Below are 26558 nucleotides of genomic sequence, written 5' to 3'. Positions count from 1 at the left end.
CTTCACACACCTCCCAGAAGAAAGAATCGGTTTGAATTAAATGGTTCAAATGAGTCTAGATGGGTTTGTACATCTTTCAAAGTATTTCTCAAAACCTCCCATGCAACTTTGCTATGATTAACTCACTGGAGATTAGACAGATTACCCATCTCCAGGTTAAATCTCCTCAAGGCAGATTAAGAACCTGGATTAACCTGACTCCCACCATGGCTCTCTAAGTGTTCTCAATGCACAACTTAACCCCATGCTTCTCCTGTATCTCCACAACCAAACAAACCAAACAAAAACAAAACAAAAAAACATTCAAAGGCAAAAAGCTGGGGCAGAGAACCATGAGGGTCTTTGGAACTTAGGTAGTTATTTATGCATACCCTGATTGCCATGAAGGTGCCAAGAAAGATGCTAGTAATTAGACAAGCTTCTAAGGTAGCTACATATCCAGTGCAAGCAAAGATCAAACAGCAGAGCCACCAGAATACTACTTAAAACCACAGGATGCCCATGATCATCTCATGGATGGATAGAAGTAGGTATAGTTCAGGGGGCAGGCAGTCTTTACAATCACCACCAGCTGGAGAAAAATAAGTAACTGTGTTGAATGAGAACAGAAATACCAGAAAATCCAGGCTGGACACTTTGAGTTTTCCAACTCAGTCTAAAAAGATCATTTCTGTAACTGAGCCAACATTCATAACTAATTAAGAAAGTGGAAGCTCAGCACTTAAAATTATTTTCATTTTGTAAGTCAGCAGGGAGAAAAATTGGGAAACCTCAGGATAACCCTGATTTCCAAGAGCCGATTTCAAATTTTAAGGTCATACATTACATTTAATAAAAGTAGTGTTTCCAGAGAGCTGAAATAAACGTGCCCTGACTGTGTGGTCTATGCCTCACGTGTTTTGTGGCTGGTTATTCAGCAGGCATTGTGTTGGACTGTGTAGATATTGCTGCAGGAAGTTAAAAGAACCCTCCTATGCAAAAGGGCAGAGACTGCATAAGTCAATGTATAGCCAGTCTGGGTCACCTTACAGGTAGAAGAGAAAGCCAAGTGAAGATGAGAAGGCCAGATATTACATTGACTAGAATACAGAAGCTAGTCCTTGACGTCATCTTAACCTGTAGAGTTTGTAAAAGCATCCCCACTATACAGACAGGGAAAAAAAAGGGTTACAGAGGATAAAAAGACCACATTGCTAGGAAGCCATGTGTCTGAGATCTAGGTCATGTGACTTCAGAATCCTATCCCTCTACTGAACAAACACTTTAGGCCATGTGAAATGAGTCCACCCAAAAGAATACTCTCAGAAAACAACCATCAGTTACACAAAGATGTCTGTTGTTGTTGAGTACTACAGTCAAATTTTGTGTGTGTGTGTGTGTGTGTGTGTGTGTGTGTGTGTGTGTGTGGCTTAGGTAAGAAGAGGTGGGGACAAGAACAAACGTGATACTAAGAATGCACATGCTCACATATATGTAAGCGTTGCCTTGGTCAGATGAACTTCCTTGTGCAGCGTGGTGCCTGTTCCAAACATAAGGACTTCATTTCCAGCACTAGGCATCTCCTGAACTGTACTGTTTACTTATTCCCGTCATGATAAAAGCAACACATTTTAGCAATATTGGCAGTAAGTCTACGAATCAAAATGATTCCACACCGACCATCATGGAGAGGCCCTCCTTTGCATATTTCTTCTAACAAGATGATCCATAAATTGAAAACTCAACAGAAAAATTAAATCTTCAGTCTCCTCACCCCAAAAAACTGAATCAGTATCTTAATACACTGGAGACATGCACTAAGTTAGAAATTTCTCAGATTACCTGGGGGAGGGTGCATATAAAAGGAATACCTTTTATCCCAGCTCTCAGGAGGCAGAGGCAGACAGATCCCTGAGCTGGAGGCTACCATGGTCTATAGAATGAGTCCCAGGATAACTTGGGCTACACAGAGAAACCTTGTGTTCAAAAGCAAAACAAAAAGAACAACAACAATAATAATTATCCAATTAAACTGAAAAAGGATTTGGTATTCAGTAAATTCCTGTGTGGCCACAGATTTGTTTTTTCATTTATTTTCTTAAATGCATTCTCTCTCTCTCTCTCTCTCTCTCTCTCTCTCTCTCTCTCTCTCTCTCTCTCTCTCTCTCTCTCTCAGTTTTCTCAGACTCTTTCCAGTTTGATGTCCTCGCTACTTTTGGAAAATATTCATTCATTCACTAACTCACTTATTCATTCACTCACTCACTCATTCATTCACTCACTCACTCATTCATTCATTCATTCATTCATTCATTCATTCATTCATTCATTTATCTATTCGCCCAATGTTCATTTAGCGAACATTTACTAGAATCAGGCTTCATTTAAGATTGAGGGAAAGAAGGAGAAAACAAACTGCTTCCCAGGGTGATTTCATTCTAATGAAAGACACAGCTTTCCCCAGCTTAGCCTGGCACAGTGGTAAGTTGTGACAGTCACAGGCTTACGTGGCTTACAATAGATTCTATTTTGTGTAGCTGACACTTTTTTTTCCCATTTTTTATTAATGAGCCTGTCAGGAAATACTGTTTGTTGTATATGCTTGTTTGAGCATTTGAGAATTCCTTTCACTTAGGAGCCAGCTAGGAAAATGTTTTCTTCTGATAATGTTTTGTTTTGACTAGTGATAGAAGAAGAATGCAAAGATTCAGTTCCAGACAGGATCATGGCTCGACAAAAGGCTTTCGGTGGAACTGGACGATTATAGACAGAGCAAAGTAATCCATCTGTTTCCTCTCCCAGTAACCATCAAACAAAATACTCACCAAAACAGACTTGGCTACAGTAGCAGTATGATGACAATGTAATTATTTCAAAGCCTGATTGTTACACGTGTGTCTGTGTCTGCATTCTTAAATATAAAAATGTAACCTGTTCAGTCCATTGTTGCTTGTATGGATATGCTTTCAGGGTTGACCCTGAATAAAGATCAAGGCAGGGTCCATGGGATGGTTTGGAGGGGAAAACAGAAAAGAGGAAGTGCTGTGGTTCTATTATGATATAAACAAACTAAAAACATTATTTCTTAAAAAAGGATAAAATGCTGGTTGTGGTGGCTTGATTTAAACAAAATAAGGCATCATTACATTTTGTTATTTCTTTGGTGAATTAAAGACTTAGAGCAAGGTCCTGCCCATATAATCTTTTGGAGTCCAGTTGGTCCTATTTCTTGACTTGTTAAGGAAACAAACTAATTTCTCAAAAATTCTGAACTAAGTATGGTGGTCTCCTATCTGTAACTCTCAGAATGTCAGAGGCTGAGGTAGGAGGACTGTTTTCAAAGACAAGGCTATCTTCCTCACAAACTAAAGAAAAGTTTTTGTTTGTTTGTTTGTTTATTAGAAAGAAAGGTTTTTGTGGTGCCAATTTAATCAGGTATAGAATGACTATTGGATTGCTATAGGGTCTTTGACTAACATTCCCAGAGCTTTGCTTAGGGTGCAAGCTGTCCCGTTAGTCAGCAAAGACATCCTTTTTATATACCTTGTTTATGTCTATGATAAACATCACAAGTATTTCATTAGCACAAAGCCTGTGATACAGAAATATATCATAGAAGTCAGGTTTAGGTCACTAATAACAACTGCTTACAACTATTTCTACTATAGCTTATCTCCCAACAATTCTACCCTGAGTAACAAAGAAAGGCCCACTACAGTCTGTAGGTTCATGTAGTTACAGGAAAGCAGATACATTATTTATAAGGATGCAGAGGCTAGAAAGTTCAGCTCTGCAGCTTACCCTAGCAGTAGTAGGCTCAAAGCTATTGTCAGTAGGAATCTTGCCAGTGCATTAGAAGATGAGATAGACGGGAGTTCTGCCAAATAAAATAGCTAAGTAATAACAAACCTTAAAAAGGAAGAGCCTTGGGGTTGGAGAAAGGCCTGAGATCACTGCCGAGACAGCTGGGGAGATCACCAAACTTTGCAGTCAATGCACAAAGAGCTGCAATCCCAATTAATTCTCCATGCCTTATCCTCTGTGAGTGCTTGTTCTTAATTATAGTCAGACATTCTTTTCTAAAACGGAAGACTGTATCTGTAGACAACCTGGGAACTATAACTGACATTAAAGCATACATGATGCCCAAAGTCAGGCATTGTGAATTTTGACTGTATATGGACCACTATGTTTAAAGATATACATTACATTTTTAGAGATAAAAAAACAACAACAAAAACTGTTTCCTGTTTGAGGTCCAAGAAAAAAAAAACCCAGCTACAGTCAGCCACAGTTTCTTATTCTTCACCTGTTCAAACTGATACATTGTTATAGACAGATACCTGTCAAGGCTTTAAGTAGATTTTGAGAGAGAGTCATTCAGATTTCATTCCCAGTTTAATCACTGTCAGTCACTTGGCATTTATCCCACAACGAAACAAAATGTTTCATGCTTTAACTGTTAACATAACATCACCCCAGGATAAGGTTCTACCTTGCTTGGGGAAATAAGGGACCACAACATAAAACTAATACAATACGTCCATCTAAACGCATGCAAAAATGAAACTTACTATGGATACTTTCCTTTTTTTGTAATAATTTAAAAAAGGATGCCACATGCTTATGTGAAAGGATTAGAGCTCACAGGGCCTCAACCCTAAAGTAAGGACTACAGGAATTCTTAAAGCAAATAATCCCCTGTCAGCCTTCAAAATGAAACAAAGTTATAATTACATTCTTTTTCCTCCAAAGCAAAATGTCATAACTGAGGCTATACATTCTCTTCCAGGTGTATTCTTTCTTCCAAAAGACCAGCGCACTTGAGATGCAGCAAAGGCATTTTACCTATGAAAACATGCTCATCAATTATCCTTCATCCAATTCTGAACAAGCAAGAGAAGCATTTATGACAATAAATGCATTTGTACATTCTTATACCTCACTTCAGAACTCTGATTTAACAGAGCTAATTTGGTCCAAGTCATCTATCTCATGGAGGGGATGGGTGGGCCATTTTTAAAAGTAGTTGCAGTGCTACATGGCCTTTGGATTTACAGTAGGAGCTATCCAAGTGTTTCCCATTCACCATCTACCTTTCCTTTCTGCAGATAAAAACCATGCAGAAAAGCTAGTACTGCTCGTTTGTAATATATCCTTGACAAATATTGAATTGTTAAGACAGTTATCTCATCATTTGAATAGTGGGACTAGTCATATCTATCAGCAAATTAAGATACTAGACACATAATAAAAGATGTCTTTGCTGGTTTATTGCTGCATGGTAGAGTCAGATTGTGGCAAGTCCCTCACTTCAACCAAGTTCACGCTTCAGCACCACAAAGAGGGACAGCGACCAGCTAACTCTTGCCCAAATTACTGGGAGCCCTACAAGGGAAAACAGACTCTTAAAACATCACTATAAAAACAAATATATAGCCTCAAAACCCTCAAATTACCAGATATAAAAATTAGAAATAATACAAAATATGGGTATACAGAATAATAGAATACCAAAAGTCATAGCCAATGTTCTTCAAAGATGCTATTTGATGCTATCTGTTGACACACACAGGTATTGGGTTTCATTTTAATTTTTCTACTAAATATGATATTTTCCAATCTTAGACATTTGTACCTAAGTTTTAATTATTTCAAAGACTCTGGTAAGCCTCTTTTATGCCCTTGAATCCTCAGATCCCTCACAGAACTTATCATGTTTGCACACGTGGTAACATGCACACATAAGGGAATTCTTCCTCCCTTATGTGGACTCATCCTAAGACAGATCCAGGAAAACATTGTGTGGTTCATATTTTACAGCTAAATTTCAGAAAGTTCAAACAAAGACTCATTGATGCTTTTGAGCTGTGGGGAAAGTTAGCTTCAGAAGCTGCCGTGGAGACAGTACAGGGAAAGAATCTATTCAGAACAAGTAAGGGAGATATACAAATGTCACAAAAACTCTATTATGATTGCACAAGTTTTATTTAACAAAATAAGATTCTTCTTCTTACTTTCTTCATCTTACACTTAAATCATAAACATATTCTACCTGACAAAGGGGGACTGCTCATGGTACATTTCAACATAGTAGGATACAATAATTTTTCCAGCTTCATTTTGGAGAAGAATGCTAGCAATTTCTGGCTTTGTGGACTATGAATTTTAAACAGATGTTAAGATAAACATCTGTTCTTAAAGCTACATAGTTTTTAATGAATATAGATTTTTTGTAGACAGACTAAATAGCTAGATCTGTTTGAATGCATGATAATATTTATGTTGAACATTAGAGAATAAGATCTTAAATATTCCATCTTACAGGGTCATTTTCTTAATATATATTACTTCTCATATAAGGAATTTGTAGGGCTTGAAAGCTGATCAAATGGCACACAGGCTTCTCATTAGTTAGTTATGTTCTCAATAATGGGAGGACCATCAAAACGTCAACTTCTGGCTTCAACTTGTCATAATCTAAATTTAACAAGTGGTTCCCCTCCTCTATTTAATTTACCATATTGCATCATAAAATCTCCTACTTCACTTTTGCTTGAATCAGTTTGATAATCACTAGGAGTTTTTTTTTTTTTTTTTCAGTGAAATCGTAACGTTTAATGAAAACAAAACTAAGAAATGATAACTTTCCATTCATTTCCACACAGCTTAAGTATAAACATTTTCTTAGCTATGTCTCTGTTAGCCACCTACACATTTGCTGTGACTTTTGCACAATTCATCAACAATTCTACTATAGTGATTATGTTCCATTAAAAGCTTTTAGCAAAATTTCTAAGTTCTCAAACTGCTTTCCAGTCCCCAGGTCCTGTGTTTTATTTCTATCACCTCTGATTAGTATTTCACATTTAGTAGTAAATTGTGGGATATCGTCATAAAAGTGTAAATTTCTGGGTTCTGATTTCTTAGTAAGACAGTCATTTCGCTGAGCTGAGCTTTCTATACAGTATAATAATCTACTCTTTTTAAAGATGACGGATATCACTATTCAATATTTCCCTTCAAATGACTTTTCCTCAACAGTCTTTTTCTAAATCCCTGACTTAATAATACTCCAGCTTTACATAGATTATGTCATGATTGGCTGTTATTACATAAGACCAGCACCATTAAGCACAACCTGCCTTTGCAATTCACTGCAGACTTCTTCATCTTCGGACTATGCTCTTCTTCACTTTCCCAGTCAGTACTGAAGAAACCCAGGGGGTGTGAGCGCCTATCTGATGAGCAAATACAACCTAAATAAATCCTTCCTACAGATGAGCGAGTTAGAGAGCCAAAACTATGTGAAAACATCTTGGGGCCATAACCCGTATGAGCCTGTGTAATTGGTTTCTAAGACACTACTGACCTCTCTAGACTGAGAGATAAAATGAAAAGTGCTGTTCCAGCAAGCCCTCTTCATGATTAGTGGAAATGTGAACACACAGCACCTTTGTTAAAGAACAAAATGAATAACCAAGTACCTCCCATGCAGGATTCAGTATGCAAGCAGGAATGTGAGTGGGAAATGCTGGCTGAAGTTCTCAGGCATCATTCCCCTTACTGGTGTCCCGACCCTGATAAAGTCACAGTATTATCTCAGACTTCGACCACACGTGTTATAAAATGCCAACCACAGTACGCCAGCCAATCATGATCCTCTTTCTCTTTCAGTTGAAACAACTTTTTTCAATACACAATTACTCTGGTGAAAGAAAATGGCCAATTCTGCGAAACTTCTTTTAACACCGATTTTTCTTTTAAGTTCTGCCTGGCCTCACCCACGTGTGTCATATATGAGAGTCTTAATTCCCAAAAAAGTTGGGAGCAGAAGTTCTGAAAGTCTGCCAGAATCAGTGCAAAGTGGCAGTCTGAAGGGAGGGAACAGCAAGCTTGAGCAGTGAATAGTTCAACACACATAGAGGCATCTGCCCTTGTGCTCTATCTCCCAGTAACTGACTACAAGGAACAATACAACTATGCACCCTGAAAGGCTGAAGGACCTTAAAGGTTTTCAATAAACAGAAATAATAAATGTTTGAGTAGATCTTTGAGCCTGACAAATATTCAATCATATATCCACGGGTTCAAAATAACTTTAATTTTAAAAAGAAAAATGAAATTGATTAAACTTCTTTTAAAGATTCAGGATCTAATAGTCTACATTTTAGTCTCTAAGTAATAACACATTACAAGGTCTAGAGAGATAGTCCCATGGTTAAAAGCACTGGCTGCTCTTGCAGAGGACCTGGGTTCAGTTCCCAGCACCCAAATGGTGGCATACAGCTCTGATTCTAGTTTCCAGGGATCCAGCACTATCTTCTGGCCTCTGAAGGTACTGCTCATTTATGGTACATAAACATACAGGCAAAAACACTCCTACAGATAAGGTAAAAATTAATCTTTAATAAAAGAACACTTTACAAAATCCCATTTTTCCCATGCATTTTAATTTGAAAATTCTCACTCATTTTTATATTTAGAAATAACCAGTTCATCTAAAGTGACCAGTTTCCTGAATTAAAAATGCATATTCTTCAGAATTACTATAATGAGTGTAAAGGAAAAGAAAACAACCCTGTAAACATGAGGCTGTAGGGGCTGGAGAGATGATTCAGGGGTTTAGAGCACTGGCTACTCTTCTAGAGGACTTGGGCTCCATTCTCAGCATCCACAGGACAGCTCATAACTGTCTAAAACTCCAGTTCCAGAGGGTCTATCAACCTTGTCTGGCTTGATTGGCTGCCAGACACATACATGGTGGGTGCATTGGCATACATACAGACAACACAGACACACACACACACACACACACACACACACACACACACACAGAAAGAGAGAGAGAGAGAGAGAGAGAGAGAGAGAGAGAGAGAGAGAGAGAAAGTGAGAGAGAGAAAGAGTGAGAGCAAGAGAGAGAGGAATAAATATATCATTAAAAATAAGAATACAATTAAATTTCAAATTCATTACTTCCCTCTGAATGACCACTCTGCTATGGCTGTGTGTGCCCAATTGAACAGTGTTCAGGAAATCATTCATTTTAATTTCCCTTTAAAATTTTACATCTGCTCCTGGCCGTGGATGCCTGTGCTTTCCTGACTAGTGTACTTTCTCCCTCTCTTTTTACATCTCTTAATGAAGCTCTACTGAAGATGTCCCCTGGGAAGATTGCCCCTGTTCTCCTTTCACTGGACGAACTCAAGAGTGGATCTGTGGCCCCGCCCTTTTTGGTGGCAGTCCTCCATTTCCCAAAACAGGATATTTCAGCAGTGAGCATAATATGATCAGAACCAATCAGATGCGTTCCCGAAATGCTCTGCATAGACAAGGAGCAGGCTCTCACTCCATCTCCAGACTGAGAACCACAGGAACATGTGTGTACACTGTTAGAGCTAGGACAAGCTGTCTTCCTGTCAAGCACATGAAGTCCTGGAGAATGAAACAAACATTGGTAGAAAAGTGAAGAACAAAGATGGAGGACCAACTGACTGCCTCAGTGTATTGTTCATATTTATGGTCCTTGGAGCAGCATTTCTGCCACTTATTACTGGGCAATCTCTGCTCCAAATCTTCATCCATATTTCTAATTTTGCTGGTCTGATTAGCCCTATTTTTCTCCCAGTCTTTCTTTACTTTTTGTTTAGCTTTTAAAGAAATGTCTTTCCTATATTCTGCTTCTCAGATTTCTCTGATCACAGGAAAGCCACCACTAATGGTAACGCCAGCCTCCATAGGTGTCACAACCTTGCCAGTTCTTTACCTATGGGTGCCAACTTGGTAGACATCTCTGTCTCCATCCTTGTCTTCATTTAACCTTTCAGACAGTTTTTTAATGCTTACATTAACAGGTATTTCAGTGTTCTACATCTAAAGATTAAAACCCCCCACAGTTTTAACACTTGTTATGAAAACAAAACAGTATAATAGTAATTGTTTGTTGGCTGGCAAGGGTAAGGGTAGTTGAGTGAGAAGTTAATGGAGGAGCTGAGGAAAGAGTTAAGGGAGGAGTTAAGGAAAAGTTGAGGGAGGAGTTGAGGAAGGAGTTGAGGGAGGAGTTAAGGGAGGAGTTGAGGGAGGAGTTGAGGGAGGAGTTGAGAGAGAAGTTGAGGGAGGAGTTGAGGAAGAAGTTGAGGAAGAAGTTGAGGAAGGAGTTGAGAGAGGAGTTGAGGGAGGAGTTGAGGAAGAAGTTGAGGGAGGAGTTGAGGAAGAAGTTGAAGGAGGAGTTGAGGAAGGAGTTGAGAGAGGAGTTGAGGGAGGAGTTGAGGAAGAAGTTGAGGGAGGAGTTGAGGAAGGAGTTGAGGGAGGGGTTGAGGGAGGAGTTGAGGAAGGAGTTAAGGAAGGAGTTGAGGGAGGAGTTAAGGAAGGAGTTGAGGGAGGAGTTGAGGAAGGAGTTAAGGAAGGAGTTGAGGGAGGAGTTGAGGGAGGAGTTGAGGGAGGAGTTGAGAGAGGAGTTGAGGAAGCCTGAAATAATGAGTTCTGTACCATTATGAATGGGTTTTAGTGTTCACAGAATGTAACACAATGTAATAACTAAGAAGAATAACATTGTGAAAACAGACAAAATAAAGTTAATTTCTCCTCCCCAAGTTGATAGTCAGAATTAGAGTTTAGTGAGAAGTTGAAGCATACATTGCAGTAAAAGACTCCCAAAATTAAAAAACAAAACAAAAAAAAAAAAAAACAGGAACATAATTGCTCCATATCTAATATATGGCTACTAGAAATTTAACTATCACACAAATAATTTCATGATTTATGAAAATGTATAATAAATTATCAGCTGGCCTAAAAGAGGCCATGCAACTCACCTAAGGACTGAATTTACCCAAGTAGGAGTCTCATGATCAGGGAGATCAGCTTCCCCTTAACACAGTATCCTCGGGGTGAAGAGCATATTGTGAAATAGATCCACGTTATTACTGACAGCCAAGCCTTGAATGAATGGCTCTACCACTAACTAAAGGCTCTGCTATGCCCTTCATTACTTGGTTGATTGTGAAGAATATACTTTTTCATAAATATTAGCCTTAGGTTATCTAGGACAAATAAATTATTTTCTTGAGTTCTTATAACAATTCTATTCTGATGATTTTTTTTAAAGCAAAGCAAACTGTCTCTCCTCATAGTGTGACAGATCTCATGAATCTTTTTCTTATGAGCCCACGATCTGAGATCAGGAGACTCAGTTTCAATTTCTGCTCTACTTAGTCTTTGAATTTAGACTCATCATAAGTGTTTGAATGGTAACCCTATTCTTGTTTGGAGCAGTGGCTTTCAACCTGTGGGTCACCAACTTCTCTGGGGTCTGATAACACTTCCAGAGGGGTCACATATCAGACATCCTGCATATCAGATATTTATATTACAATTTATAACAGTAGTGAAGTTACAGTTATGAAGTAGCAATAAAAATAATTTTATGGTTGGGGAGGAATCGTCATGTCAACATAACATGGCTATGTTAAGGTGTCACAGCATTGGAAAGAGTGAGAATCACTGGCTTAGAAAATAAAATCAAATCTACAGAGTTCTCTGCATCATTGACCCAATTTATAAAAATGTGCCTTGTAAAAAATGTGTTATACAATAAGATCCATTATACATATGGGTCACACATGTGCGAATGTGCATACACACCTTTTAGGTTAAAAAATTAGTTTTCTACAAGGTTAATTTTTCAATCAAATACAAAAATTTAACACAAAACTCAAGAATCATAGCTCATTGCTAGAAAGTACTAGGAGGAGACAGAATTCTAAACAGAGAGTCAAAAAATTGAACAGAGGTATGTACCAATGTGGATGTGGAACTGGGGGTAGCTACAAGAAAGTCCCAGATGCCAAGAAAGCAAGAAGCTCCCAGGACCCAATGGAGATGAGATTAGCTGAAATGCCCAACCAAGGGGAGGGAGAACCCGTAGAGACCATATCCAGAGGTTAGGCAAGGACCCTGGTTGAGGGATGGGGCCACCCACTCATCTCCAATTTTTTAACCCAGAATTTCTCCTTTCAAAAGGAAATACAGGGACAAAGAGTAGAGCAGAAACAGAAGAAAAGGCCATCCAGAGACTACCCCACCCAGGGATCCATCCCAAATACAGACAACAAACCCAGACACTATTGTGGATGCCAAAAAGTACATGCTGACAGGTCCCTGATATAGCTGTCTCCTGAGAGGCTCTGCCAGAGTCTGACAAATACAGAGGTGGATGCTTGCAGCCAACCATCAGACTGAGTATAGGGAGAAGTTAGAGAAAGGATTGAAGGAACTGAAGGGGTTTGGAACCCGTAAGAACAACAATATCAACCAACCAGACCCCCCCCATATACACACATTTCCCAGGGACTAAACCACCAACCAAAGAGTACACATAAAAGGACCCATGGCTCCAGCTGCAGGTGTAGCAGAGAATGGCCTTTTCTAGCAGCATCAGTGGGAGGAGAGGCCTTTGGTCCTGTGAAGGCTCAGTTCCCCAGTGTAGGGGAATGCCAGAGTGGTAAGGTAGGAGTGGGTGGGTGGGTAGGGGAGCACCTTCATAGAAGCAAGGGGAGAAAGGATGGCATAAGGGGATTGTGAAGGGGAAACCGGAAAAAGGAATAACATTTGAAATGTAAATAAATGAAATATCCGATAAAAAAAAAAGAGAATACAAAAGATTAAGGTTTAGTCAGTTACAAAAAGAATGAACTGACCATGGTGTCCGTGCTTTGTCTGTATAAGTGAAGGGACATATATGTTACAGCTCCTTCACAAGTCACTGCACTGCCCACACCTCAGAAAGAATGAAACAATGCCAGTTGGTCAATTGTCCTTTTGAATTATTTCATTGCTCTATACACCACCATCATTTTTCATTGCTTACAGTGGGCAGAGCTACCATGCCCTTGGAAACACCATGTCTGAAGAAACCTGAGCACAATATGCCCTTAGTCAAAAGGAGCTCTCCAATACAAGAGCTCAGTTTAATACCACCAGAGATCCGGAAATAAAATGCCTTTTTTTCCAGCTGAGAATCACTTAGCAATGATCAGGACAGTATTCTCTACCTTTAAAGCAGCTCTGTTGGTTACAGCTGAAGGTAAAAGATAAGAAACATAACTTGAATGTCCCAAAGGGCCAGCCAGACACGGCCCAGTCCATATCACTGTGCTATTCCCAAGTGCTGAAGCTGTATCTCATTAAGATACAGACAAAAGACATTTTTGCCCTTTGAGCTAGCTCATGTAGGTGCCAAATCTAAGATGGAATTGTTCATTTCTTTCAGAGACTTCAACGGGGACTTCCTGGACATCGTCTTTTAAAATGCAGCTTTTGCTGAGAATACATAATATATCGAATGGCAGGGATTTCCTGGCAAAGGACCTTCATCCTCCCTGTTGAGGCTGAAAAATCATGAACTCATTTGCTTCCCCAACTGGAAGGATAAAATTATTCAAACTCAAAGGACACATCCATCCTTTGCATGCTCACCGTCTTCCACGTGTACAAGCGACCGACCACCCGTGAACACAGCTGTGCAGAGCCCTGTACATCTGTTTTCTCTCATTACGCTGGCGAAATATGTGTTTGAAACATAACAGACACAGAAAGGGAGAAGTCAGGGAACCCACTAAACTCTCACAGTAGCCACAGACTAGTCATCCCTTTCTGGTTTGGTCACCTGCTGTGCTCTGCTGGTCCAACTTTCTGACTGTGCAGACTAAGGCAACTGGACCTTCACTACCACACCCACACTCGGATCCCAGTTGCTTTCCCACCCATTTGCAGAGTCACACTCCTTTATATATGAAAAGCTTTTGCTTTGAGCCAAACAAAGCTTTAGACAGCGTAGTATGCTGTCTGGGTTTGAACCGTGCTGCAAGTATAACTTTTAGTGACGCCTGTAAAGTGGAAGAGGTTTGAGAGAGAGAGCCCTGGGCTGCCGCAGGAGGACTCAGTGACTAGCACACGGTAGACTAGGGCTAACTAAGGCTACTGCTGCTGCCGCCCGCTGCCCTGACATTACTTGAAACACACATTGTATTTAGCACTGTTTACCGAGAGCACAGCAATTAGATTTTTTTTTCCTGACCATTCATGAGCCTTGTCATTATGGCCCTCTCTCGCTTGTGCGTTAGAACGGAACAGATAAAGCTCAAATCACAGCCGCCGTTGTTGTCAGAATCACGCTTTTTATGGCATTTAAGAGAATCATCTGCAAAATGGGGTCAGTGGCAGTTGGCCCTTCTGAGGGGAGTCATTACGGTGGCTCTAAATGATCCATTTACATTCTTGCTGAGTCTGTGAAAGAGGAGGCAAGAGAGCTGCGCTGACTATGGAGCGAGGTTCAAGCTGCCCTTCGAAAATCTGTCACCACAAGAAACAGGGCATATACGGGGCTCTTTCAGTCACCCAAGCATCATTTGTATAAAATAAGTAACTGTAAAAGGCTCAGGCTCCCATTAGAATGATTATGCTAAGAAAGTTAGAATGTGTAAGAAATCTAAATATAGCCAACCTATAATGTATGTTCCCAGTTTCTAAAGAAAAATAGCTTTAAGAAATTACCTTACAAGAGAGATAGTACCTTTACTATTTCACTCATATTTTAAAAATTCTATGAAAAAAATTTAAAAGGGGGGAATTGACAATGAATATGTAAAAGAACAATAAAAACCCTTAAAATCTTCAGTCCAGAATCATTTCTTAATTGTTATGGCCTCAAATTTAGTTTCAGATGTATTTTTCTAGATGACTGGAGGCAGGGATTGTATGAGCAACACCTTAGATGAAGTATTTCTTACCACAAAAGCAAACCAAACCTGAAGCATGTTATATGTAGGTGGTATGAGGCCAGAGTGTGTGGCATGTTGAGAGCACAGAGGGATGGCAGGTAAGGAGCCAGGCAAAGTAAAAAGCTCAGACCCAAAGAAAGCGTACGCTAATGCTGGTGCTCTGATTTCCCATGATGATGCAGACAGCTTTAAACTGCTGCTGATTCTTGCTTCTAACCCACTCCGAGTTAGGAAAGTGAAGGCTTCTCTGGGTCTGGGATCATCAGGGCAGGTGTCTCGAATAGGCAGTATTCAGGGGACAAACAGACTCAGCAATGCAGGTAGGGTTCTGGGTCAATCAAGTATTTATAATTATGAGGGCCAGACTTCTATCTGGGTATGGCGGTACACCTAATCAAAGGAAAGTGGAGGGAGACAGGGATGGACCTCTGAGTTCCCTGGCCAGCCTGGGAAACTTCAGCTACCTATGTGAACATTTCCATAGTCTTTTACTTAAAAAAAATTCTATTTTGAAAATTTAAAACAAATTTGCTAGTGTTGCCTTAAAACAAACCCTATTCTCTCCTTCGCTCCATGAGTTGTTCTCAGTAGGCCTAGAATCCAGCACTTGGTTTATATTTTCGATTATAGAGCTTATTCTCATGAGCTGAGTAAAGGCATTAGCTAATCATTTCAACCATAATGACCTACCAAGAAAAGCATGATGTAGGAGGACACACGGAAACATTCTTTATTACTCCTACTCTGAGAGTTAAAGAAATGAAGTCACATTCCAAGCTTCCTCTCTCTGTAGCACTATCACCAACAGATATATAAACTGGGAGGCTCATTTCAGTTCTCCGAAGACTTGGAAAAACCAAAATTAAACTAGTTCCTCCATTCCAGAAGGGCTCGCATGTGTTTTAGGACATTGTCCACCACTCCACCCATGATGGCATGAAAGGCTCCAGTCCTAAGAGTCTCAATGGTGTCATTCAAAGAAATCATACAGAGAGAATTCATTTTCAGAAAATATGCCATAGGAAAAAGTCTAGCACTTTCTTTGGTGTGCCATTTTTTAAAGCAAAGCTCAGCTCAACATGACTCCTTGGAGTTGCATTATAAAACCCATTCATTTGTCCAAATGATTCCATAAGTAGAACCAAATAACCAATACTGTGAGCATACCAGAAGGAATTGTCATTTGAATATATAACCAGGGGCTTGAGGAAGCCTGTTACCTCTCCTAGAGTTTCATTTCCTGTTGGATATTCTTTGATTTCTGCTATCCAGCCTGTGAAATGCTGCCCTGTGTAGGTAAACCTGTAACTCGGGCATTAGTAGATTTTTGATTCATTTTTGTTTAATTTGGGTGCTGGGGAGGAAGCCTGTGCCAAGGACTCACCCTATAGTGGAGCTAAACTCCCAGGAAATAATGTGTTTTTATACCAAGTAGTTACAGGTTTTGTTCAACTAACCTGGAGGGGAAAGCTTCACTACCAATGAACAGACAGACAGAATGAGGTAAGTTATAAACAGTGCCTTTGGGTTTCTGCCACAGCTGCTAAGTAAGTAAGGCACTGTCACTTTAACATGTTCTATAATTTGGGAGAGTAACACAAACATGCATTTAATGAACAGCTCATCAAAAGAAATGCTTTAAATTAAGAAGAAAGAATAGCTCTTGGTTCTATTGTCAAAATCTAATATGCCCCCCTCGTTTCATATAAAAATTTAATGCTTTCAGCTAATAAGTATCAGGAGCTAGGTTTACTAAACACTGGCAATTTGTAAAGCTCCCTTGATGTCATGCACAACACCAATCCATCTAGCAGAGGAAGAAGCCCACAGACAAAAAGCACACTTCACAATAAACAGGCCAAACTCATCTGGGATCTTGCCTAGGGATAGGCCTTCAAATTTACTCACTAGCTATCAAATTTGAATTAGGAACATGAGTATGTGTGTGTGTGTGTGTGTGTGTGTGTGTGTGTGTGTGTGTGTGTGTGTGTGTATTCATTCTTCACTCTCTGCCACAGCAGACTATAATATAAAATTGAAGAACTTTGAAATAGAAGTCCCAAACAACTTTGTTGGTATGGAATCTTTGGTAGTTGCCAAAGATGTCAAGACAAGCTGGAAAAACAAAACAAAACAAAAAAAAGCAAACCAACCAACCCATAAAACAAACAACAACAAAAACACCCCCACACAAACCTACCCCTAACTAGGCCTCAGATGCTATGAAATTTTTGTTTTAACATTCAAGGGTAATTTCTAGATTATCCAGAAACTAACGTACACATGGCATCATGGTATCCTCTGAAGTATATTTGGCAAGGAGCAGGTATCTTTATCTAGTTAGTCTGAAGCACAGTAGGAAGCCATTTGTACTGCAAACAGAAATCTCCTCCTGTTCCAAGCTCAGCACACCACACCTCCAGAAAGTCCAAGGGTACATGTGAACACGCTCACTGGCAGAAGTTGTTACCTTAAGTTAAACACTCGCAAGTATAAGTATGCGTACTTACATGAAGAAGTATTTGCGCCTTCTGTTGAAACTGATATTCTAATGGGAGACTCTATAAAACATAAAAATGGAGTGAAGCTTTATTGAGTCATGCCACTTAATAATTAGGATGTTGCCAGGCTCTGGAGTTGCTTAGAAAAACTGGGCTAAAAAGCCATGCAAAGAGCCAAACAGAAGCATCCCGAAAACAAACGGATGCACATACTAGGCAAGGACAGCAAAAAGACATCTCTGCCCCTAAAGTGAAGAAACTTCTGAAAAATGTAGAAAAGGAGAGAACCCCTCTGTCAGGACATCCTACAGACCAACTGTGAAATGAGCTTTGGAGAAATATTAATTTTTAGCAAACCCACACTACAGGTAGAAGAAATCATTCTTTCTCTTAGGTATAGGCTTAAAGGTGCAGAGAAAGACCACAGCAGAAGAATGGTCAACTTTCTCATAGTCACTCAACAAGAGGGAGAATATTTTAGGGGAATTTGGGTCAGCATATACATCCTGCCTACGCAGTGCCAAAGTCCACTCAAGTCTCAGTGCAGCAGCCACATGAGGAGCCAACTGAACACGCTGAACAAGCAAAACTAGCTGGGGACATACAAGATTTGCTTAAGTAGCAAGGATGGAGAAGGAGAAAAAAAGAACCTAAGATTTTAGATCTGATGGAACATAAAGAAGACAGGGAGAGAAAAATGAGACTTAGTGATTTTTAACCCCAGGAAAGCAGAGAAAAAAAAAAAAGCACAGTTTTGAAAGAGAGTTGAAAATTGACAAGTACAATAGCACATTCCCATCCCCTCTCAGGAAGTGCTGCAGGCAGTCTAACTTCCCCCACAGAAGCACTATAGATCGTTCAAAGCCCAATTTCCTCACACTGCCTACTGGACTTGATCATGAAGTTCTTACACTGCACAAATGTCCAAATGACAGGCAACAGAACTTAACTTCATTTCTTCTCACTCAAACATCCCTCCTACCCCTTCCCATATTCCTTTTCCTCCTGTCTCACACAACCCTGTTCTCTCAGATGCTGAAGAGTGGTTTCGAAGAAAAGGATACTTACTAAGAGGAAAAGGAAGAGGAGGAGGAAGAGGAGGTTGTGTAGGGTTCTCTGACCTACTATAGCTTTAAAAAGATATGGCATGGTGAAAATGCCAACTCTGCCAAACCAAGAGAAGGGTGGGGGAGGCAGTGCAGAGAGTGCTCAGCTTCAGGTACCCACCCTTCTCCTTTCTGAGATACACAACATAGCATACCTATTGCTTTAATTTCCCTCATCTGTAGAAGGAAAGAAAATAATGAATTGTGGAGAGAGAGAGAGAGAGAGAGAGAGAGAGAGAGAGAGAGAGAGAGAGAGAGAGAGAGAGAGATAGCAAGAGAGAGAGATTGAATGGTTGGAGAGGAAAAGGAAGGAGAATTCTATTTAATTACACTATAATATTAAAATAAATTGAGTTTTCAATCTCAACTGTCCCCAAACTTACTACCAAACAAAGACACTTTAAAATTTTTCCAAGGTACTATTAACCATAAAAATTATAAAAATAAAGTTAACTGTACTCCTTACCCCTCATCAAGAAAATTTCTCATTGTTATAGATGGAGACCATTACAGAAAAGCGCAAAGGATCAAAATGCAGAGTTGAGACAGTCCTGATGGAAACATCTACAAAATACTCCCACATCTAAGACTCAGGGAACATTGGAAATCAGGGGCTGAAAGGACGATAACAGCCAGAAGCTCAGAGAGAACGTGGTAGTGCTGTCTACCCCAGCAATGTCTGGGGCTAGACCCACGAAGTCTCAGCATCATGACTGCCTGGACATGAGATGAACAAGGACAGCAGCAGACATGTCAAAGTGGATGGGGAAAGCCCACAAGACCTCAACCCCACATAAGGAACTACAGGCAACTAAGGAACACCCAGAGTGGGAGAAACAGTCTTCTGAGGTGAGAAGCACACTAACTGGTTATCTAATAGAAATGGTCGGTCCCAAAAACGTACATACAAATAACATTACATGGATTGAACAGGTTATATTTAGGAATTATACACATATATGCATCATATACATATAGGTATATAACAATAATTAATACAAAACAGGGCATGCATTTGAAAGAGAGCAAGGAGGGGTATATTAGAGGGATTAAGGGAGGGGAAAAAGAGAGAAATGGTATATTTCTAATGACAAAAATAAAAGAAAAAGATTAAATAGCTGGGCATGGTGGCACATGGCCATAACCTAGGTCTAGGGAGACAGAAAAAGAAGGTTCCCAAGAGAGATGCTAAACTGAGCTACATATGCAAAGTTCTGTCTTAAAACCAGCTAAGGGAATGGGAGCATGGCAGGGTAAAGGGATAATATCTCAAATGTAAATACAGAGTATCTAATAAAAAATAGAAGAAAGAGAAAAAAAAAACCAGCTAAAAAACACAGCTGACTAAGTCACTGCACAACTAGAAAATAAATCAGTGAACTATATATACAGATTTTCAGAGCTGGGAGATATTAGCTCTTGTCTTCCCAGATAGCAACTACCACCAGTTAATGTTACAGACACAATGAAAAGAAACAGGACATTACAATAACAGTTTTGAAAAGTCAAGCTTTGGGTTTTTGTTGCTGTTATTTTAAAATTAGTGAAGCAGAACTTGCCGATAGCATCTCAAAGGTCAGACATAAGATGCTGGGTCCACTGTCTAGGCAGAGTCTCATTCCGATGGGTTGCCCAAGCAACCAAGAGAAGCACCTCAAAAGATAGAAAAATCTCATCTTGCCGCCCAGATTTCCCTTTAACCTGTCTAATATCACCAAGTAGCCCATAGATATGATCGCTTTCTCTCCTATTGGTATCTCGAGCCATCATTCAGGCCTGCAGCAAAGAACCATCCAGCCTTAAGCAAAATTCAAAGGAGAAGAAGGAAGCTGGGAAAAATACTGGAGTCAGGAGCAGCTGAAATTTGGATGCAAGGGGGGTATGGTTAGTGTGAAGAGCAGCCAGCAGTCAAGCCTCTGTGTTAGTCAAATTGCCAGGATGTTTTCCTTACCTGAGGACACATAGGCTCTTTCAGTTGAGGCTGGCATGCCAGTGGTGAGCTCTGCAAAAAACAAAAGGGGACAGGCGATTATGGGGTAGAGCAGGAGGCTAGGAGCTGGGTCCATCGCCTATGATCCAACTGCAAATGAGAGTGAGGAAGGACTAGCAGGGCCTGAAGACTTCCAAATAAATAGTTCTCCTTTTGTGGAGGAAGAGCATGAGATGAACTATGCTAAGTGATTACGAGGAACCGTTTGCTCCCTCTGGGGAGAATGAGGAAGTAAGGAACACTTGAGAGACAGATAGTGGGTTTCTTGGAAAGGAAAAAGAAACGGGGAATCAAGAGCGTCAAAGCCATCGTCACATCGTCAACCAAGGTGGAGTTTCTAATGCTGAAGAGTTTTGAAGAATACTGTTGTGTTCAAAAATGAAAGCATCTGGTGGATTTTTTTTTGGGGGGGGGTAGGAACTGGCAAACAACATTGAGCTCCAGCATGGGATTCTTCAAATTGTCAGAGTTAAACAAGATGGGCCCATTAGTATCTGATACATGTTGGCTGCTCTGGACAGGGTGTAAGTGAGCAGCTAGGCTCGCAGATGGAATGAGGGACAAGCTGAGTAGAGAATGGCATTACCCTGAGAATTAGGAGACTTATTTAAGAATCTAAAGTTGCTTTCTTAATGCTTTAAGAATGTACTAAAGGCATGGAGGTTTACACTGTCTAAATAGCTCAGTATATGGTCCTAAGATTAGTTTTGGTTTGTTAGATTTAATTTTTTTTTTTTTTTTTTTTTTTTTAGTGAAAGACAGTGTTTGATACTGGCATAGTGCACAGGAATAAAGATGGACTCATTCAGCCTTGACTGTCTATCGAACAAACAGTGTGCATCCTCATCTGCTCTAAGACAAAAAGAAGCTGAGTTCATGTGATGCCAGGTACCATATAAAAGACACTACATCCAAACTGAAAATCGCGAGGAGGTCATATATGCTGCCATTTTACATCTACATCAGTCCATGGTTCACCATACAGTGGGATATGCTCATTACCACCATGATGGGACTAGCCTAGGAGGAAAAAAGATTGAAGTGATAATATTCCTCCAACTTCTAAAGCTTCTCTAGGGACAACAGAGTTTGAAAAACTAGGAGGAAAGAAAAAATAGTGTGAGATTCCGGAAGGATGATCAAGTATCATGGTGTACTGGCTGGTTGTGTGTCAACTTGACACTAGCTGGTGTTACCACAGAGAAAGGAGCCTCAGTTGAGGAAATGCCTCCATGAGGATCCAACTGTAAGGCATTTTCTCAACTAGTGATCAAGCCAGGCAGGCCTAGCCCATTGTGGGTGGTGCCATCCCTGGGCTGGAAGACCTGGGTTCTAAAGGAAGGAAGGTTGACCAAGCCAGGGGAAGCAAGCCAGTAAGTAACATCCCTCCATGGCCTCGGTATCAGCTCCTGCTTCCTGACCTGCTTGTGTTCCAGTCCTGACTTCCTTTGGTGATGAACAGCAATGTGGAAATATAACTAAATAAACCCTTTCCTCTCCAACTTGCTTCTTGGTCATGATGTATTATGCAGAAATAGAAACCCTGACTAAGACACATGGGTTCAACTATCAATGACCAGAAATGGGTCTTTGCTAAGCACAGATGTTAACCTCCTAGTGTAAATTAAGGCTGGATGATCAATTTTTCTTTGTCAAGGGTTCTAAGGACAACTATTAGCAGAGTACGGCTGTTTTTGTGACATCTATGTTTCCTACACCAGTGTTTAGACCCACTAGAAATGGCACAAAGCAAAAAAGATTTGTATATGAGGGTGTAGGACTTCTCTGAAAGCTTCTCATGTAGGGGAAGTAGAGAGGATGTTCTCAGCTGGACCAAGTGCTGACAACTGTTTCTGAATCAGCAACAAGTAGCTTTATTGATATGGGCTGTAGAAGATAAAATAAAATTGTTCTTCTTTGGAAACATGTAATCTTAGAGAAACTTTTTTTTTAATCCAAGATTCACAATAGTTATTCTTCCATAGACACCCTTGGAAGGAACACAGTGCAGTCAACAACTATGCCCACACTGAGAGATGCCTCCTCACTGTGCCCTTCAGAATGCATCAATGATTTGACCACTACATTGATACTTTGTACTCACAATGCCTAACAAGGGTTGGGCAAATCCCCAAGTCCAACCCAACATCAAATTTTTCTTCATATTTATTCTTGGCAAACCAAGTCATTGTCTACCGTGACCTTCAAAGAGAAAAAAAAAAAATTGAGTTATTCTGAAAGACTTCAGAATAGAGGACAGGTTAACCAGAGCTTCCTGTTGGGACTGAATGCTGCATTGGACAAACGTTCATAGAAGCCAATAGTTTCAACAGTTATACAGGGAGGCTACTGAAAATAACCCCCTTCCTAAATTAGATATTTATTCTGGAGATCTTTAATGACTGTGGTTTCTGCAGAAATACTTCCTGAATTAATATTGAGGAAATGCAAGCCCAGAGCTTAAAAAATAACTTATCTTTAAAAACCAGTAGATATTTTAAAAGATCTTTGCTATTAAGAAAAGTTAATCTGTATTGATTACAGCTACCCAGAAATCCTTTTCCCTGAGTGCAGGAGTCAAGGATTTAAAAACAAACAGAACTTGTCTGCTTTGGGTGTGATTGGAATTTTACGTCTCAGAGATTTAAAAATCTTACATGTTAACAGTCTCCATCACCAGCAGCTAAGCAGTGTGCTTCAGTAGAATGTAATATGTAAGTTGGCATATTACACTTACAAATGCCCACTCGACGGTGAAAATATCGAGGGGCTTCAGAATCACCCGGAATTGAACACCGTTGACCAACGCACACCCAGAAGACATGAGAACACAAACAACATTGCGGCATTTTTTTTCATGCTTGGATAATTATTCTCATCAATTAAATCCAGCCTCACAATGCAATGGCTGATAAATGTTCTCTGGAAAATGATTTTCTAAGAAATAGGGATACATGACTTGTTTAAGACTTTGTCATGGGCGTAATGAGAACATCAGTATTCACTAAAATACATATGCATGTGCTCACACACATACACACATGATGTTTGTGCGCATTTGACATACATTATGTGAGTCTTTATTTTCCAAGAACATTTAAGTCTCTACTATGCATACAAAAATTATGATTAAAAATGATTTTTAAAGTGTGTGCATTTATTACAATGGTAAAACATGAACCCGTGGATGTCTTTGCATATCTGAATTTGTATTGTCCATAATGTATAAGGAGCTGAGAAGTTTTCAGATTCATAAATTCTATGTATGATCTATCATTTTCTAATCATATTAATGCTTATTAGCTTTTATGAACACCTTACATAACACAACATATGTGGAGAAGGACAAATCAATTATAAACCCTATTTGACGCAGACATAGCCAGTTTGGACTATATAAGAAGTTCTAGGACAGACATGGCTACACAGTGAGACCCTGTCTTAAGATAAATAAATAAATAGGACCTATTTGACATTCTTTTCAGTGTGACTCCATGAGCTGTTCATGAGTAGCATTTTTCCCACAACACTGTTTGGAGAGGAGGAAAGTCACTAACCCTATGACTCCCATGAGCCAAATTTTTAAAACACTAATTGAATGTCTATTCAAACTTTATATTTTGTAAAAAAAAAAAAAAAAATCTCCTTTTTCTGTTTCTCACAATGAAGAGCAATGGCTAAAAGCTCAATTGTTCCCATAACAGCTTGTGTCTCATAAAATGTTTTTCCTCCTGTTTAAAGAGGAAACATAAGAAAAGACACAATTGAGTAGACTCTCCCCTATTACTCTTTGAAAGGAAGGCATTAAAAAGAAGGAAAAAAAGATGGTATGACTTAACTGATGTGCAGACACATTGTGTTTGTAGTTCTTTGTCCCTTTATTCTAATATTTAAGAGTTGTCCAACTGTTTGTTAGCTAGAAATTCATTGTAAAATTAAGATGTATTAGCAAAAGAGCAAGCCAGATAACTAGATAAAAAAGAGCCCAGAGCATATGAGCTGAGAAAAAATGTAAGTGGCCTTCTCTCCTGCCAATATGCATTTCATAATTCACTGCAGGACGATTACAACCTGACATAAATGTTTCTATGAAAATAAACATGGGCACCAGCGGGTTGTATAGGTTTACATATGTCTGCACATGCAAATTCTTTTCTCATTTCCTCAAAGACATGAAATTACATCAGAAAAGGGCAAAAGATAAACAAATTCCTCAAATTTAGCTTAATAAAAGAGTCACTATGCACGTGTTTTTTTCTAAGCGCCTCAATATTTTGGCAATATTGGCCAGTGTCCAAAATTCCACTGGAATAAATATCAAAAAAGGAATTTCTTAAATTTTTATTATTTAAAATAAAATTTTAGATAGATCTACCTAGTCACCTGTGGGTGGGGCCTCATCTCTACCGGCTGAGCAGTAGACAAGACATCTGACCAGAGGTCACTTGTCTGGGTCTCATGGCATCCAACTCCCTTTAAGAAGATTGGATGAGGGTGATGTACTCCTAACATCCCGATGACTTCTGTTGGGATTCCATACTTTCTGATGTCTTAAGTGTTAAGAACCCAGGACTGGGGAATTATCTCACTTGGTGGTCTAGTGTCTGTGTAGCACATAACAGGGTTTTGTTTTTTGTTTTTTTAATCTCCAAAACCACTGCATTAACTATGTGTAGTATCATGACCCACAATTTCAACCTGCCAGAGGTAGAGGAGTAGGAATTACAAATAAACATTATCCTCTATTCTGTAGGACATTCAAAGCTAACTGGGGCTATAGACACTGTCAGGAAAACAAATGAGAAAAAAAATCACAAAAAATACCCTATAAAATATTTTACAGATTTTTTTATTTTTGTTAGGTTAAAAAAAAGAAGAGTTAATATCGTAAATGCCTCTAACTTTCAAAGTATCAGGACTATATATTCAATATATATCAGGACTATATATTGAGCTCTAGACCAGGAACTGATATATGTTGGACAGCTCCTTATGTATGAAACATGAAATAAGTATCATCAAACTTCTATCATCCCAAAGTTAGCAATAATATAAAAGGACCCTATAGATCTTTTACTAGGACTAATACAGTGGTAGATTTTATACTTGTAACAATATACAAGTGACACTGTACTTGCTCATATACATTTTAAACAGCACTCACATTTTAACTATCATAAGCCACAATATACAAAGTAAGGTTCTTGAAAGGGCACCCGAGAGTTCCAAGGTTTAAAGAAGCAATGCTAGACTAGCATCAGCCCCTAGACATGACCCTCAGAGGTCCTGCTACTGAGTTCCAGAAGACACAGCCAGCAGCTTCTGATTTCCTAGGAGACCTGGGGGAAGTTGTTGATTGGCAGGTACTTCCCACCTCCACCTCCAAACCCTACTTGTTTAGCAAATCCTCCCTGGATGGCTCTCAGCTCAGTGATAAGCTTTTGCAAAGTAGGAAATTCATTGCCTCTAAGATGTTCCTAATTTCAGAATTAATACCCTTAAAAGGTCAGTATATCTAACTTTTTATTGCTTTAGTGTAGTTGCTTAAAAATGTATATTGAAACATTAAAACTTGTCAGTACTTGCATATAATTAAAGCAGATGCATTCATTTACTTGTTTGTATACCATATGTATATACATATACACATATATAATAAATACACTTGTACCTGTATATGTATATTTATAAATATAAATAAATGCATATATAAAACATATTCTATAACTATGTAATGCACACATATCATCTATGTCATCACATGCAATGAAGACCTTGACAAAGAACACAAAAGATTCCTTCCCCTGTTTTCTTCTTGCTCATGATAAGACTTCACCCATCAAATTATCACACCTCTCCATCCCTCCTGTCACAGACTAAGAAACAGGGCAGCGGGTGTCTTACCATTTGACTCAACAATGGTGATGTTGGCGGAGGCACTGTCATTTCCTAACTTGCTGATCACTTTGCACATATACTCTCCAGAGTCAGCCAGGGATGCTTTATTAATCCGCAGCTCTGACTTCCTATGAGACAGAGACCAGAGCAGTGTAAGCGAGTGGCAGAAACCCATCCTCAGCGTCAGTGTAACACATACACTTTTCTGGGTTCAGAGTCAAACTCTCCCATCCAGCCCTATGCATACAACATGAAGCTATCACTTGCTATCATGTCAGGTCACACGTATGCTTCAGCCAGACCC

The 26558-nt window shown here is 39.4% G+C and overlaps 1 protein-coding gene across 7 annotated transcripts in view; it reads right to left on the bottom strand.

The window, feature by feature from the left end:
- The window catches only part of NRG1 (neuregulin 1), a gene marked incomplete at both ends in the record, with an annotated part of 175159 nt that overhangs the window by 102609 nt on the left and 45992 nt on the right, over positions 1-26558 (bottom strand). For 5 of the 7 annotated variants that reach the window (XM_080928756.1, XM_080928755.1, XM_080928757.1 and 2 more), the window contains 3 exons: positions 17270-17320; positions 20318-20368; positions 26261-26382. In XM_080928756.1, coding sequence (XP_080784882.1) covers positions 17270-17320; positions 20318-20368; positions 26261-26382 — 224 coding nt within the window. The remainder of the gene's footprint in view (positions 1-17269; positions 17321-20317; positions 20369-26260; positions 26383-26558) is intronic. The other 2 variants (XM_080928752.1, XM_080928751.1) reach the window with 2 other exon arrangements.

The sequence above is a fragment of the Micromys minutus genome, assembly GCF_963924665.1.
Source record: "Micromys minutus genome assembly, chromosome: 14".
Lineage (NCBI taxonomy): Eukaryota > Metazoa > Chordata > Mammalia > Rodentia > Muridae > Micromys > Micromys minutus.
Note: the sequence above shows the minus strand (reverse complement) of the source record. Positions and strands in the feature narration are given on the sequence as shown.